The sequence below is a fragment of the Typopeltis vanoorti genome, chromosome 1 (genome assembly GCF_054136105.1).
Source record: "Typopeltis vanoorti isolate ZY-2024b chromosome 1, IOZ_Tvanoo_1.0, whole genome shotgun sequence".
NCBI classification, from domain to species: Eukaryota; Metazoa; Arthropoda; class Arachnida; order Uropygi; family Thelyphonidae; genus Typopeltis; species Typopeltis vanoorti.
The window spans coordinates 11933010-11948407 of NC_143549.1; the positions used below are offsets into that span (position 1 = coordinate 11933010).

Below are 15398 nucleotides of genomic sequence, written 5' to 3' on the forward strand. Positions count from 1 at the left end.
GTATGCTGAGGCACGAAGAGCTGCTGCTGAGGCAGTAAAGACAGCAAAGCAGAAGGCTTGGGAATCCTTTGGAGAAAGATTAGACTCATCCTATGCAAATGCAAACAAAGTATTCTGGCAGACCATCTGCCACCTTCGAGGGAGGGAATCATGCACAGCAAATGCAATTAAGGCCTCTGATGGTGCACTTTTAACAACTGAGAAGGATATCCTCCACAGATGGAGGGAATACTTTGAGAGCCTTCTTAACACGGGTGGCCCAGTTGTGGACATCCAAGAGGTGCAGATCAGGGCACTGACTAGTCTCACAGCAGAAGAGGGCCATTTAGCAATAAAATCACTGAAATCAGGCAAGGCTGCTGGTGATGATGATGACGTGAGCCTTACTGTTTGCTTCCACAAGATAGAGGTAACACAACTGACTATAAGTAAAAGTTGTGCCTTTGTAAAATTCTATGTTTTCAAATGAGAAAACATAGAATTTTACAAAGGCACAGCCAAACCAGAATTAATTAATAAGAATTAGATTTAATAATTAAAATGTAGTTTTAACACCAGTCCTGAAAATAGCTCAGGCGCAACCTTTGTTTGCTTACACTTGGATAAAGGATTAAACCAAAAATATAATTTCTTGGCATCATTAATTTATAGAATCACTAAGTGGAAAGCTTCCAACAATGAAATAGAGTTACACCCTGAGTTACGAAACATGTGACTTACGTAAATTCTCAGTTACATAATAAATCTACTAGCATGTATGAACATTTTGCGGCTTTGCACAGGTGTGTCTTTGACAACCTTATTACAGTACAGTACTAGATGTCTCATGCGGTTGACTCAGTCACTTTTTATTGCTGCTAGTTTTGTTGCTTTTTTACCCTTAAAATGGAATGTGGATGCAAAACCAAATGCACTGCTAATAAATCTAAAAAACAAAGTTCTGCAATTACTTTAGACGAAAAGTTGAAAATAATTCTTATGTATGTAGGCGAGAAAATTCTATCAACAATAGCTCGGAAAATAAATTCACCTATTTCGTCAGTGAATACAATAGTGAAGGATAAAGTTCGCATTGTTGAAAGCACGAAATGTTTAGTACCATTGAATGGCAGAATTGTTACCAAGAAGAGGCTGGACCTGATATCAGAAATGGAGAAATTATTGTCTCATTGGATCGATGATCTGACACAGAAGCAGATACCTTTAAGTTTATTGATTATCCAAGAGAAGGTTATGTTCTTATATAATGATTTAAAAGAGCAGGCAGGTATCACAGACATGGAGAGTACATTTAAAGCTAGTGCTGGATGGTTCGAACAATTCAAGAAACATACAAATCTGCACAGCATCAAAATCATATGCAGCAAGTCGATTTCATGAACTTCTGGCAGAAATAATTGAGGAGGGGGAATATTTGCTTGAGCAAATATTTAATGTTGATGAAATTGCTCTGTGTTTGGAAAAGGATGCCAACACGGACATTTATTGCAAAAGAGGAAAAATCTATGCCTGGATTCACGGTTGCAAAAGATCAGATCACTGTTATGATTGGTGTCAACATTTCAGGGGACATAAAACTTAAACTACTTACAGTATACCATTCCCAGAGACCGCGTGCCTTTAAGAATGTTGACGCAAGTATGCTGCCCTGCCTGGAAATCCACAACCAAGGCTTGGGTTACACGTGCACTGTTCGGAGACTGGTTCAATAACCACTTCATTCACCAGGTGAAGGAATATTGTGCCGAGAAAGGAATCCCATTTAAAGTGCTTCTGGGTGAGCTTCCCTGCTCACCCAGGAGAGTTGAATGACTTTCATCCTGACGTAAAAATTGTTTACCTTCCTCCTAACTACCTCACTATTGCAACCTATGGATCAAGGCGTTGTTGCGACCTTTAAAGCCTACTATCTGTAGTGTATGTTTTCCCAAGCATTCAAGGCCATTGATACTGGGTAAGGACATTACTCTACATGATTTTTGGAAGAACTATGTGGCTTGGGATGAAATCATGCAGACAACAACTAATGCTGTGTGGAAGAAACTCTGCCCAGAAATGGTCCATAATTTTAAGTGTTTCATGGAAGGAGAGCAAACAATGACTGATATGGGTGCTGAGTTGACACATGAATTACAGCATGCGACAGAGATGTGTGTGCAACTGGCACAGCAATTTGAGCTGGAAGTGGATAACGGTGACACGAACGAACTTCTTTTGAGTCATGATGAAGAGCTAACTAATGATGACCTTATTCAGTTGGAGGTATTCCGAAGAAAACACTAAGCCGATTGAATTGTCAGACAAAGAAATTTATAGTGAAGAGACTAGCCGAGGTTTTTAACTTCATAGACATGGCGTTAGCCAAATTAGAATCGATGGATCCGAACACTGAGCGGTTCAAAAATGTTAGCCGCCGTATCTATTCCGATATGTCTAGCTACAAGTCCATCTATGAGGACAGGAAGCATGTGACCACAAAATCTACTCTTGACATGTTTGTGAGATGTCGTTCACAACAAAGTCAAGATGACAACTCAGATGACCATGACTACCCTTAGCCTTCAACATCGAAAGGGGTAAAACTTCCCACAGAACAGCATTCCTTAGAACAGCCAACTTAGCTGTCACAAGATATTTTTTTATTTGAAAAGTGAATATTTCAGTTTATTTTTATATTCTTTTATATTATATATTTTTCATACTTTCATATTTACAATATGTATATTATTCAAATACAGTGATAAATTTTTTTATAGTTGAATTGAATATAATTGAATTTTTTTAAATCACTCCAAAAATGAACAATATTATAAATGGAAAATATCTGATTAATGGCAAAAAAATTAATGTAAGACAGCGGTATGAGTTGCCATTGAACATTTTATTTTATGTATGTAATTTACAAATTTGATTTATGTAAAATTCGAGTTACGTAAAGGTTTACGGAACGCATTACTTACATAACTCATGGTATAACTGTACATAGCTGGATGTTGTTATGGACCTGGTAATGTGAATGGTAGTGACTGTGAAATGTATAATTAAATTAGCCAAGCAAATAAGAAAAGGATGATTTTAATTATGGCAATATAGATTGGAATGATGAGATAGCAACTGGAAATAAAGAAAACGAGATTTTGAGGGACAACTAACTCAGGCAATATGTAACACAGAGCACACGAGGATTGAGGGTTTTGGATTTGGTCATACCATCAGAAGACGTAATTATTAATGAAGTTTCAAATCACCCTCCAGTTAGTGAGAGTGACTATGAAGCAATTTCCTAGGTGGTTGCCAGCAGTGTGAGGACCTCCGTGAGAAAAGGGTATATGTGGAATTACAAGGCTGGTGATTATGAGCAGCTCAGGAGACAGTTTGCAGGTGTTGCATGGAATGAGGAGTTAACTGTAAAAGCGATCAATGCAGCTTGCAGGATATTCAAAATTATCTAGTAGAAGCAATGTCTAAATGTATTCCAATGGTTAAATAAGGTAGGTGTGAAATGGATGAATAAAGAGATTAAGCATGCGATACAGATTGAAAGGATATTATGGAGCCAGCATAAGAGAAGTGGTAATAACCATTTCTATGAGGATTCAAAAATCAGTCAAAGAGGGTGACTTGGTTGGTAAGGGTAACAAAAATGAAGTATGAGCAGCAGTTAGCCAACGAAGCCAAAAAAGAAAATACTAGGGAGTTTTTTCAATATGTAGCCTACAAAAAAAAAAAAAAAATTATTATATAAAGATGATATTGATTAGAGAAAATGGTGTGAAGACAGCTGTTGTGGAAGATATAGTGGAAATGAGCAGTTCATAAAGGGCTTTCATTCTTGTGAATGTTACATCATGTAGAGATTGAGAGCAGTTGATGATGAGAGAAGAGGCTAACTGTAAGTAAGCAAGTGGTATATGGGGGAGTTCAGCAAACTGGATGTTAATCTAGTTTGTCAATCTAGATGTTATTGCTGCTTCCATTAACACATGCTTAATCCCTTCATTCATCTATTTCACACCTACCTTATTTAACCTCCTGACCCTTGGAATACATTTAGGCATTGCTTCTACTGGATAGTTTTTGAATATCCTGCAAGCTGCATTGATCTCTTTTCCATCTAACTCCCCATTCCATGCTACACCTGCATGTCTCCTGAGCTCCTCATAATCACCAGTGTTGTAATTTCATATATACCCTTTTCTCACAGTGGTCCTCACACTGCTGGAAAACCACCTGGGAAATTACTGATATCCAGGGGTGAATGCTAGTCTTGAAATTCACGCTTGCTTCTGTTATCATTCAGGGAGTGAGAGGTATGATTGAAGTCTGATTAGCAGAATAATGAATTACTGACCATTTAAAACTATATATTTAGAAATTTATGTACATTTAATCATACAAATACAACATTTAAAACATTTATTTTATAAATGATATTCTATCTTTTTCAATTTAGCTCCTTGAATACAAATTCTACCCTACGGTTCTTCTTTATGAACTGATCAATAACATCGTCATGAAAAGTTGGTTGTAACTTAATTTTCCCAAGCAACATGCACACTTGTAAAGGCTGGCTGAAGCTCACTGGCTAGAGCTACTTTGACTGTGTATGGCCTGTGTTTAAGACAACGTGAAGGGAGCGGAAATGGCTATGCACACGCATGAAATCACAGTGCTGCAGAGAGGACCTGCAAGCTCCCACAACCGAGCAAGCCAAGGTAGCTTTCACTAGACGAGCAAGCTTCGGCCTTCGATGCACAATGCGAAGCTCAATTATTGCTGCACAAGCTTAAGACATCTTCTGTCTAAAAAAATAAAAGTCTAAATGGAATGCTTATAAATGCATGCATTTATTAACAAATAAATATTACTTCTTTCTCAAGTAATGAGCTTGCACAGAGGAAAGGGACACACAGCATAGCAAGCATGGAGAATTCACCCATACCGAGATCTATCACCTCCCTTATGAATAGGCACAATCTTGCGATCCTTCCACACCTTTCAAAATTGACCAAGTGCAAGACTCATATTAAAAAAATATGTCAAGACAGATGTCAACTCCCAGGCGCATTCCTTCAGCATACCCGGTGATATATATATAATAAGGTTGTGGGGCTGGATAATATATCCACGTATTCTGAAGGAATGTGCCAGGGAGTTGACGCCAGCCTTGACATATTGTTTTAATATGAGTCTTGCACTGTGTCAATTTTGAAAGGAGTGAAGGATGGCAAGATTGTGCCACTTTATAAGGGAGGTGATAGATCTTGGTAATCAAATTTATGCCTATCTGTGTGTCAGATGTTGTGGTTAAGTTGTTGGAGAAGCTGTTGAGAATTAGGATCCAGAAGTAGGTTGACAAAAATGGTATTATCTTTGAAGGATAGCATGGATTTGCTGAAGGAAGTGACATTGTCATTGGATTGTAGAGGATTATTCAGTCGTTTGCAGATGATGTGAAGTAGGATGGGTTATTAGTAATAGTGAAGATGTGATAGCCCTGCAAGAGGATTTGAATGAACTGAAGATAGGCTAATGAATGGGGATAAGTTTAATGCTGCAAAATGTAGTCTTGAAGTTTGGGATACATCAATTGAATGCAGCATACTCTTTTGGAGGAGCTGTACTGGAGTATATAGTGGAGACAAGAAATCTGAGGGGTGGTGATTGATAGAAGCTTGAAATTCAGGGAACATATTGCAAAAGTGATGAAGGTAACCCAGAAGATTGTTGCAATACTAAGAAGGACGCTGACCTGCAGAAATAAAAGAGTTTTCATTCCATTGTATAAAGTCCTGATCAGACAACACTTGTACAATTTTTCCAAAATTTGGTCCCCAGGATTTGAAGGGAATAAATTAACTGTGGAAAGGATAGAGAGTGAGATAACAAAGATGGTTTCAGGACAGTACAATGTTGGTTATGAGGATTGGCTGAGGGATGTGGACCTCGGGGTTTGGTAGATAGAAGAAGGAGAGTTGATATCATTGAGACTTTTAAACTGTTGAGAGGTAGTTACAGATTTGACACGTGGGAGTAGTTTTTTCACTTGGCAGAATAGGGGGGAGGGAGCAAGGACAAGGGGCCATCCCTGGCATTTACAACAGGAAACTATGAGCAAGAAGGTGAGGAGTGGTTTCTTTGCATGGAATGCATTGCTTGATGGACTGTTGAAAGCACAATGAGTTCAAGGAGTGGTATAATAGTGTAGACTTTGTGTTTTCTAGGAAGGCCCTCCCACAATGAGTCTTTTGACTCTATGGATGGCTGAATCAATAATAATAATAAAGTGATGGCTTCTTTGGACAGAGAAAAGGGACACAGAGTAGCATACTTAGATTTCCCAAAGCCTTTTGGTCGATTACTGCATGAAAAGTTTATAGCCAAACTAGAGCGGATGGGGGTTGGATATTAGATTAGTGCATTGGATTGGAGACTGGCTGTCTGATAGGTATCACCAAGTTGTGTATGGCGTAGCAATATCTCAGAAGAGGAAACTTACTAGTGGTGTACCTCAAGGGTCTGTTTCAGGATCATTCCTGTTTAACATGTATGTTAATGATATTGGTGAAGATTTGGATGGGGATATTCAGTTGTTTGCAAATGATGCAAAGTTGGCACGAACTATGAAGAGTAAAGAAGTTGTGACCTTACAAGAAGACTTGAATAAATTGAGTGAATGGGCATGGAAATGGGGATACGAGTTCAATATTGCAAATTGTAAGGTTTTTAAAATTTGGGAAACAAAGATGGGATGTAGAATTTATGCTTGATGTGGATATATTGTTGGAGGTGGAGGAAATAAGAGATCTTGAGGTAATAGTGGATAAGGATCTGAAATTTAGGGATACATTGCCAAAATTGTGAGGACAACACAGAATTCTCGGAATGTTGCAGAGGACACTGACTTGTAGAAGTAAAGAGATTCTTGTTTCATTGCATAAGGCTTTGATTAGGCAGACATGGACTTCTCTATACAGATTTGGTCACTTGGTTTTCAAAAGGATGAAGAGATTTTGAAATTACTATGTTAGTTTCTGATCTCTGGAATGTTGAATATGAGGAAAGGTTGAGAAGATGCAATTTACAGAGTGGATAAGAGGATCCATTCTGTAAATATGATAGAGGATATCTTTGAAGATATGATAGAGACCTACAAGTTAATAAGGGATTGTTATAATATCATTGTTGGAGAGGTTTTTCAGCAAATTGTAGGAGATCAGTGGAGAACCAGAGGACATCTCTAGAAGCTGAATAAGGAGGGTGTGAGAAGGGAGGTGAGAAGCAGGTCTTTTGCATGCAGAGTTGTAAATGATTGAAATGCCTTGCCTGAGTGTGTGTGTGTGTGTGTGTGTGTGTGTGTGTGTGTGTGTGTGTGTGTGTGTGTGTGTGTGTGTGTGTGTGTGTGTGTGTGTGTGTGTGTGTGTGTGTGTGTGTGTGTGTGTCTGCAGAGAATTTGAGTGCGTTTCAAGCATGATTGTGATGAGTTGTATGTATGACAAAAGCACCTTAACTCCTATATGAGTCCTTGACTCCATGGGGTTTTGGGATAATAATAATATATCCGGGATAAACTGAAAAACTACTAAAATCCTAAGAAAATATGACCTCACAACTAGTTACAAATCACATAAGAAATTGTCATCTGTTATCTACTCCACCAAAGACCAGCCACTTTCCCTAGACCTGCCTGGAGTATATTAGGTCCCTTCTTTCAGTTGCAAACTGTTCTAATATGACCAAACAGGCATGACAGCCACTATCAGGATATCCAAACACAAGGACTACATCCTGTTCCACCAATACAGTTACTCAGGACTTGACGACCATGTATTGGACACCCACCACAGAATATGCTGGGAAAATGCCACTTTATTAAATCGCAGTAAGTATACAAGTATGAAAGATTATTTCTTGAATCATACTCAGCTCTGAAAAACTACCCATAATTCAACAAATTTGAATGCATAAGACTGCCCTAAATTTGGGAAGAATGCATTCTAAGATCATCAGCCCAATGTCCAAGACATCCCAATTTATCCTGCTATTGGTTGACTCTCGGACCGACTTCAGTTGCCTTTCTTCAGCCTCATTTGCTTAGTGTGAATGCCTGTGTGCACATGTCATTGTTTTGTGATCCCTGAAGATGAGAATGTAACCTTGCCAACATATAAGTAGTTATTAATTAAAATTTTTATAATCAATAATTTAGTTTACATTGTCATTTCCTAAAAACTTTGAAGTATGTCTTACCAGCATATAAGCTTATCTACAAGAACTATATTAAAATGTTTTGTGTAACTTTTATGTTTTTGCATCAATATGGTGTACAAATTTAAATGACTAATCATATTTACAAGGTGTGGCTATTAAATAATGAAACTAGGTGTGACGTGAATGACCTAGAAGATCCTAGAGGCAGTTGAGATAAGCATTGTTCGCTGTCACTCATAGTTAGTCTGTAGGCAGTTATAAAAGAAACACATGTGAAGTCGCTTTGCCAGAATGTCTAATGTTAAACTCAAGCTGCACATTAATCTCTTCCTTGTGAAATTGTAGAAATCACTGACCAAATGTTTGAAACTGTTGCAGGAGGTGTATGGTGATAATGTAATGTCACGGTATGAATGTTTGAATGGCACAAGTGCTTTGCCGAAGATCGAGAAAACATTGAAGTTGAAATACCGGGTCACCCTGTACAGGTAGGAAGCAAACAAAACATTGTGAAAATTAATGAAATTGTCTGCAACGATCACTGATTAAGCATTCAGATGATAGCAGACATGGTGCACATTGATAAGGAGACTGTATGACATTTTTCATGAGCAATTGAACATGAACAAAGTCTGCACCAAATGGTTCCCAAAAACTTGTGTCAGGAGCAGAAAGACGTCCGGAAACAAATTTGAACTGACATCATAGAATGGCTGACAGCAGGCCAGACTTGCAGGAGAAGATCCTCACAAGTGATGAGACATGGATTTTCCAGTACGATCCAGAAACAAAGAGACAATCGATGCACTGGAAAACTCCCATGTCACCGAGAATGAAAAAAGCAAGAATGAGCAAGTCAAAACTGAATCAATGCTGATCATTTTTTTTTTATATCAATGGTGTGGTAATGGTTGAATGGGTACCAGAGGATCAGACAGTTAACCAGCATTATTACCTTGAGGTTCTGGCCAAGCTGAGAGAACGAGTGAGGAAGAAGAGACCTGATCTATGGAAGAACAATGCTTGGATTCTCTATCAGGACAATGCTCCAGCCCACAGTGCACTTTCTATAAAGCAGTATCTGATTGATAAGATGATCCCAGTGTTGGACCATCCACCTTATTTCCCAGGCTTAGCTCCATGCGACTTTTCCCTTTTTTCAAAGTTGAAATCCCCATTGAAGGGCACCTATTTTCAGTCAATGGATTATTATTATTATTATGGGCAACTCCAAGGAGTTGATAGACTTATCGAGGGAGGCCCTAACATAATATTGTGTGAATGTCAAATAATTGTCAAGAACAACTATTCAACATTCACACAATATCTATCATACCTCACCTTGAACTCATTCACAGTCATTGCACCCACAACAGACTCTGGCAGCTTATTCCACTCATTCACCACTCTCCAAGTAAAAACCTAGCTCTAACACCCTTTCTAACCACACTCTCACCCAGCTTCCATGTATGGCCCCTGTTCCTCCCACCACCACCAGTCCTATTCTCAAAAATATCTTCTGAATTAATCTTACAGAAACCCTTCAGTAATTTGAATGTCTCAATCATATCACCCCTTTTCCACCTATCAACCAATTTTTGCAAACCACAAATCTTCAACCTGTTCTCATAAGGTTCTCATAAAGCTGCTTATCTTTTCACCCCAAAATGCATAACCCTACACTTTGCCACATTAAATTGACATCCATTCTCCTTAGCCCAGTCCTCCAGACTATCCAAATTATCCTGCAAAATTTTACAATCCTGTGAACTCACTATTGCTCTATCCAACTTTACATCATCAACAAACAAATGAACACTTCCTCTCAGATCCTTTCCCATATCATTAATGAACAAATTGAACAGTAGTGGTCCAAGAACAGAACCCTGCTGCACACCACTAGTCACAGGCCATCTTTTGGAATCTACTCCTGAATAAACCACTCTCTGATATCTCTCCATCAACCACTCTCTCATCCATCTCACCAACCCTATATCCATCCCCATATGCTGCAGTTTACTGATTAGAATTCCATGTGGTATTCTGTTAAAAGGCCTTAGCAAAGTCCAGTAGAATCCCTGTAAACCCATTACCCTTATCCTGTTCAGCTGTCACTGTGTTATAAAACATGAGCAAGTTACTGAGGTATGATCTACCCTTCACAAAACCATGCTGTCTTCCTAACTGTATCCCATTTTTATCTATCCAATCCTGTATTTTCCCCTTGACTATTTTCTCCAAGACTTGACAGCTATTCCTGATATACTGATCAGTCAGTAATTTACAACAGCAGTCTTGGAACCTTTATGCAGTGGAACTATTTTCTCCTCTTTCCACCCCCTCGGGACTAACCCAGACCCGAGACTCAAATTAAACAAAACTGACAATTCTTTAGCTACTTCATGTACGACACAAGCTGGTATACCATCCAGTCTCACTCACAGATGTATTTGCATTGTGGTTTTGTAATAGACTATTCACCTCCACTTCATTCACTACAATTCTTGTGTAAGCTATTGGTTCATTCTTTACTGCAATGTCACCACCTGGATGATATACTCTTGCAAAGTGCTCACAGTAATTCCACTCTATCAACTGATTTGGTTACTTCCCTACCATTGGCATTCTTTAAAATCATTCTGCCATATACATTTTTTTTTTACTTGCAACATATCGAAAAAACTGTTTTGGATTCTCTTTAGCCTGCATGGCTAATTTTCTTTCATAATCCGCTTTTGCTTTTCTTACCAGACTCGTTACTCTTCTGGCCTGCACTTTATAACGTTCATGTGCCTGCCGGTCACCTTTCTCCTTAAATTCCCTCCACAGTTGTTTCTTTTTTTTGCAGCTCAAGCTTAATGGTGTTATTCATCCATTTAACCCCTACTTGATTTACTATTCGGACTTTAGGTATACACTCAGCCATTGTCTCCTGCAAACACTCCTTATTCACCTCCCATGCACTATCAACATCCAGCCCTTGCAGTTTTACATGCCATGGCTCTGAACCAATCAAACTCCTAAACTTGTCATACTTACCAGCCCGATAATTCCACACATACCCTGTCTTAATTGAAAATTTCACGCATTTAACCACCTCCCAAGTCATGACCCTATGATCACTCTCAGCAATTGGGGCAACGTGGTCATATTCATTACAGCCAAATTCTCAGATGCAATTACTAGGTCAAGCACTCTCTGACCCCTAGTATTTTCCATTACATGCTGTCGCAGATAGTTATCCCTTAATAACCGCATAAAATCCAATTCTTTCCTCCCACGTGTCCTCTCCTCCTTCCAATCAATGTTACCATAGTTGAAATCTCCCATAATAATTACCCTCCTTCCACTCATTTCTTCTATTTGTTTATGCATACTATCTCCACCATCTATTCCATCATCTGGTCTATAGCAGCACCCAACTGTATATTTTCTTCTGCTAGTCTCAATCTCGCACCAAATAGCCTCAAATGTGCTCTTTTCTCTATCCTGCAGTTCCACTTCTATTCTCCTTGGCTGCAGCTCACCAGCTATCATCAATAGCACTACTTCCTCCATTTTATTCTCCATGTTACTCCTGAACACACCACCCCCTCTCATTCAATCCCACTATATCAGCTATATCATTTTCTGTCAGCCATGTTTCACTAATGCCAATAACCTGTGGCCTGGAAGTGCCAACCAAGGCCCAAAATTCTTCCTTCTTGTTCCTAATACTTCTGGCATTAGTATCCATGAATTGCAGAAGCCCATTTGTCCCATCCCTATATTGATGCCTTGTACTAACTATTCCATTCTGATTTGTTGGCCTTTGTACTCGCTCGGGCATATTACACACACATTCATACACTCAACTGTCTCCCTAAAGTCTGCATGTCTACTTCCCCCCCCTTAAAAACCCTAGTTTCCCTGATTCTACACATCTGCTTCCACTTCATTCAACAACACCTTTTCAAGTCTCCTTACACTAAATCCATTCAAATATAAACCATCCATCTTATATAAATCCTTTCGCCCATTGAACTCACTCCACACATCCACAAATTCCAAACCAATCCACCTGCATAATCTGCACATGAAGTCATTAGCAATTTTGGCCCTCATTCTATACTCTTCACTGTCATACCGCGAAATAGACTCACCATCCTAACTCTCTCACTCTTCTCTTTTGCTACCTCAAGTAATTCCTTAAAATCCTTTCTCATAGCCATTTTGTCTCCTTTCAAATCATTCTTCTTGCTTCTACTATCAATTCTTTAACCCTCTGCTTTTGCATTCTAATTTACTCGCTTACATCCTTAACATTTGCACCAGGTTGGTATGATTTTCTCAAACTCTCATCTATCACACCTCTTACTAAAGAATCTCCGTACAACACTCACTCTTTCGTTTTGTTTACACTCACTATCATACTCTTATTTTTCTTATCATACTTTTGCCATTTATTAGTTGGTACACTCGGTAAAGATTTTTGGTAATGGATGAGGTGAAGGAGTAAACGGCAGCGGTACTGAAGCAGGTAACACCTGATGACTTGCAGCTGCTTCCAACAATGGAAAATTCATATGCAATGATGTATAGATAGAGTAGGGGAGTATGTTGAAGGGGATAACAATTAAGTTGTACAATTGTAATAATAAACTACATTTTTTCAACCAGTCTCGTTACTTAATTACCACATCTCGTATATATCATATGTCACAAAGACTTAAATAAAATGTTTTCCTTTTTTTTTAGCCAGGAGATATTTGGAAAAAAGGACACTGTGAAAAGTGTCAGTGCACTACAAACTTGAGAGTGGAATGTGTTCATGAAGTGTGTCCTGATCCTCCAGTTTGTCATGCTGATGAAACAATCAATCTTATTTCTGCTATTGAAGATACTTGCTGTGAGAGATACATTTGTGGTAAGTAATGAATTAAAGAAAAAATACAGTTTGTGGAGCAATAAAATATATTCAAATTTAATAATGAGGTTGATGTGATATTTATTGCAATGTTGCTGTAGCCTAGAAAATGCAGAAAGCAGCAATGGAAAAATGCATAGGATTTTGGTTAGAGACTAAGGAAAGGGTAATTATTATAGGAAGATAGATTGCAATAAAAATATAGTATTGTGAATTAAGGAAAATGGATATTTGAGTTCTTGAAGGACAACTATCTTAGATGTTGTGTAACAAAGAAAACATGAGGAAACGTAAGAAATTCAGTCAGTCAGACTGAATTTCTTAGATCAGATCATATCCTCAGAGCAAGTTATTGTGAATTGGGGAGATGTTACATACTCTTCATTTGGTTAGATAGTGATCACCTGGTGGTGGTCAACCATATGAAAGTCTTCAAGCTGGATGGCCACCTGTCAGGAAAAAATATATACATGTAATTACAAGGACAGTTATTGATAAAAACTTAGGAGATAGCATGGAGCCATTGCTTGTAACCAAGAGTTAAGATGAAAGGAGATAAATGCTGCTTCGACACTCAGTAAAAGCTATTTAATAGCATCAGTGTGTGAATATATCAAGAAGGTCAAAAGGCTGAATGAGCATGTCAGATGAATGAATGGTGAGAAGCATGAAATCGGAAATGACTGCAGAGGAAGCATAAATTAATGATAATAAGTTGCATGAAGAGTGTAAAGTAAAATGAAGAGTAATGAAAGTAAAATTATAATATGTGGTAGATTACAGTCAGATCTAAAACTCTCATTCTGCTTGTTCTCTTTGTTACATATTGCCTAAGAAAATGACTAAGATAAGACTAAGTTTATGAATATTCCATTCAGAAAATGGCCAATTTTAAATGACAAACTTAGGAGTATACTGAGTTCAGCAGAATGGTATCGGTTGCTGGATGGAGAGAATATTGACAGCGCATGGGGAACATTTAAAAAATACCTAATCGATGCAATATCGGAATGTGTCCTGAGAGTTTGAAGAATGAATAGAATAGGAGTTAAATGAATGTGCAATCTTATTAAGCAACAAATTCATAAGAAACGGATATGTGGAAGGAATACTGTATGCATAACGTGATGTCTCTTATGATAATTATAAGCAGCAGGCTAGAATAGTCATAAATGTAGCTTGGAGAGCCAGTTCTTTTCATACTCAGAAATTTCTTAACTTTCCATACAACATTTGTGACTATTAAGACAATCCACAAGAATTCTCTCAATATGCTGCAAGTTGAAGAAAGAATGAATATGAAAGAATAACTCTGCTGACTGCAGATGGTGTGTGGGTGACAGATGCAGAAGATGTTGTTCAACTGCATGTATATGTTGCTAAAAGCTATCAACTTGGTGTATGCAACATTGAGTTCACTGCAACCTCTTCACTGAATGATGAAACTCAGGTGTATGAAGAGGAGATTATTATTATTATTACATGACACCTCCATGGAGTCCAGGGACTCATCGTTGGAGAGCACGCTACTCTGCTTCGCTAAATACATCTCATCCTCTCACCACTACCCAATTCTCCAACTGTGACACTACTACCATCAGTGCCATCTATTGCCCATCATCATCACCAACAACGATATTTTTTGTCTGTAAATTGCGTGTGTTCTGAAGGCTGATTTGTCGGTACATGGGATGAAAAACTCAATTTTCCTGGAGAAAAACCCTGCTAACACTGTATGAGATCGGCTAACTCACCTTCAACTGATGATGCCCATATAAGGATTCCCCTCGTCACGACAAGGATCAAACTCAGGTTTTTTCCAATCGAAGGGCACATCGTTCCACTGTTCTTCCAATTGTGCTACAGCAGCTATTAGAGCTATTGCACAAACTGAATAAGAATTCAGCAATAGGGAGTAATGGGATATCAGCATGGGTGCTAAAAGAGTGTTCAGCTGAACGGACTATTTCTTTGACCAGGCTATATAACTTGAGTCAGTCTCAGAACAGGAAGATTCTGCAGGAATTGGAAGAATGTATGGTAATTCCATTGCACAAGGGTGGTACAAAGACCAATGTATTCAACTGTTGCCCAATCAGTATCTCAGGAGAGGTGGTGAGGATTTTGGAAAAATTGGTTAGTGCTCACATTCAGAAATGGGTTGACATTGAATCTCTACTTTGCAATAAACAGCATGGATTTACTAGGGATCGTCATGTTTTATCAGCTTACTCACATTCTATAATAATGTTACCATTAAACTAATCAAGGGGAATGGATA

General features: G+C 38.3%; 1 protein-coding gene across 4 annotated transcripts in view; it reads left to right on the plus strand.

The window, feature by feature from the left end:
- LOC150109786 (uncharacterized) overlaps positions 1 to 15398 on the plus strand; it is a 1408745-nt gene that overhangs the window by 1182970 nt on the left and 210377 nt on the right. For all 4 annotated transcript variants that reach the window (XM_090396626.1, XM_090396635.1, XM_090396653.1 and 1 more), the window contains one exon: positions 12949 to 13117. In XM_090396626.1, the coding sequence (XP_090252752.1) occupies positions 12949 to 13117 (169 nt within the window). The remainder of the gene's footprint in view (positions 1 to 12948; positions 13118 to 15398) is intronic.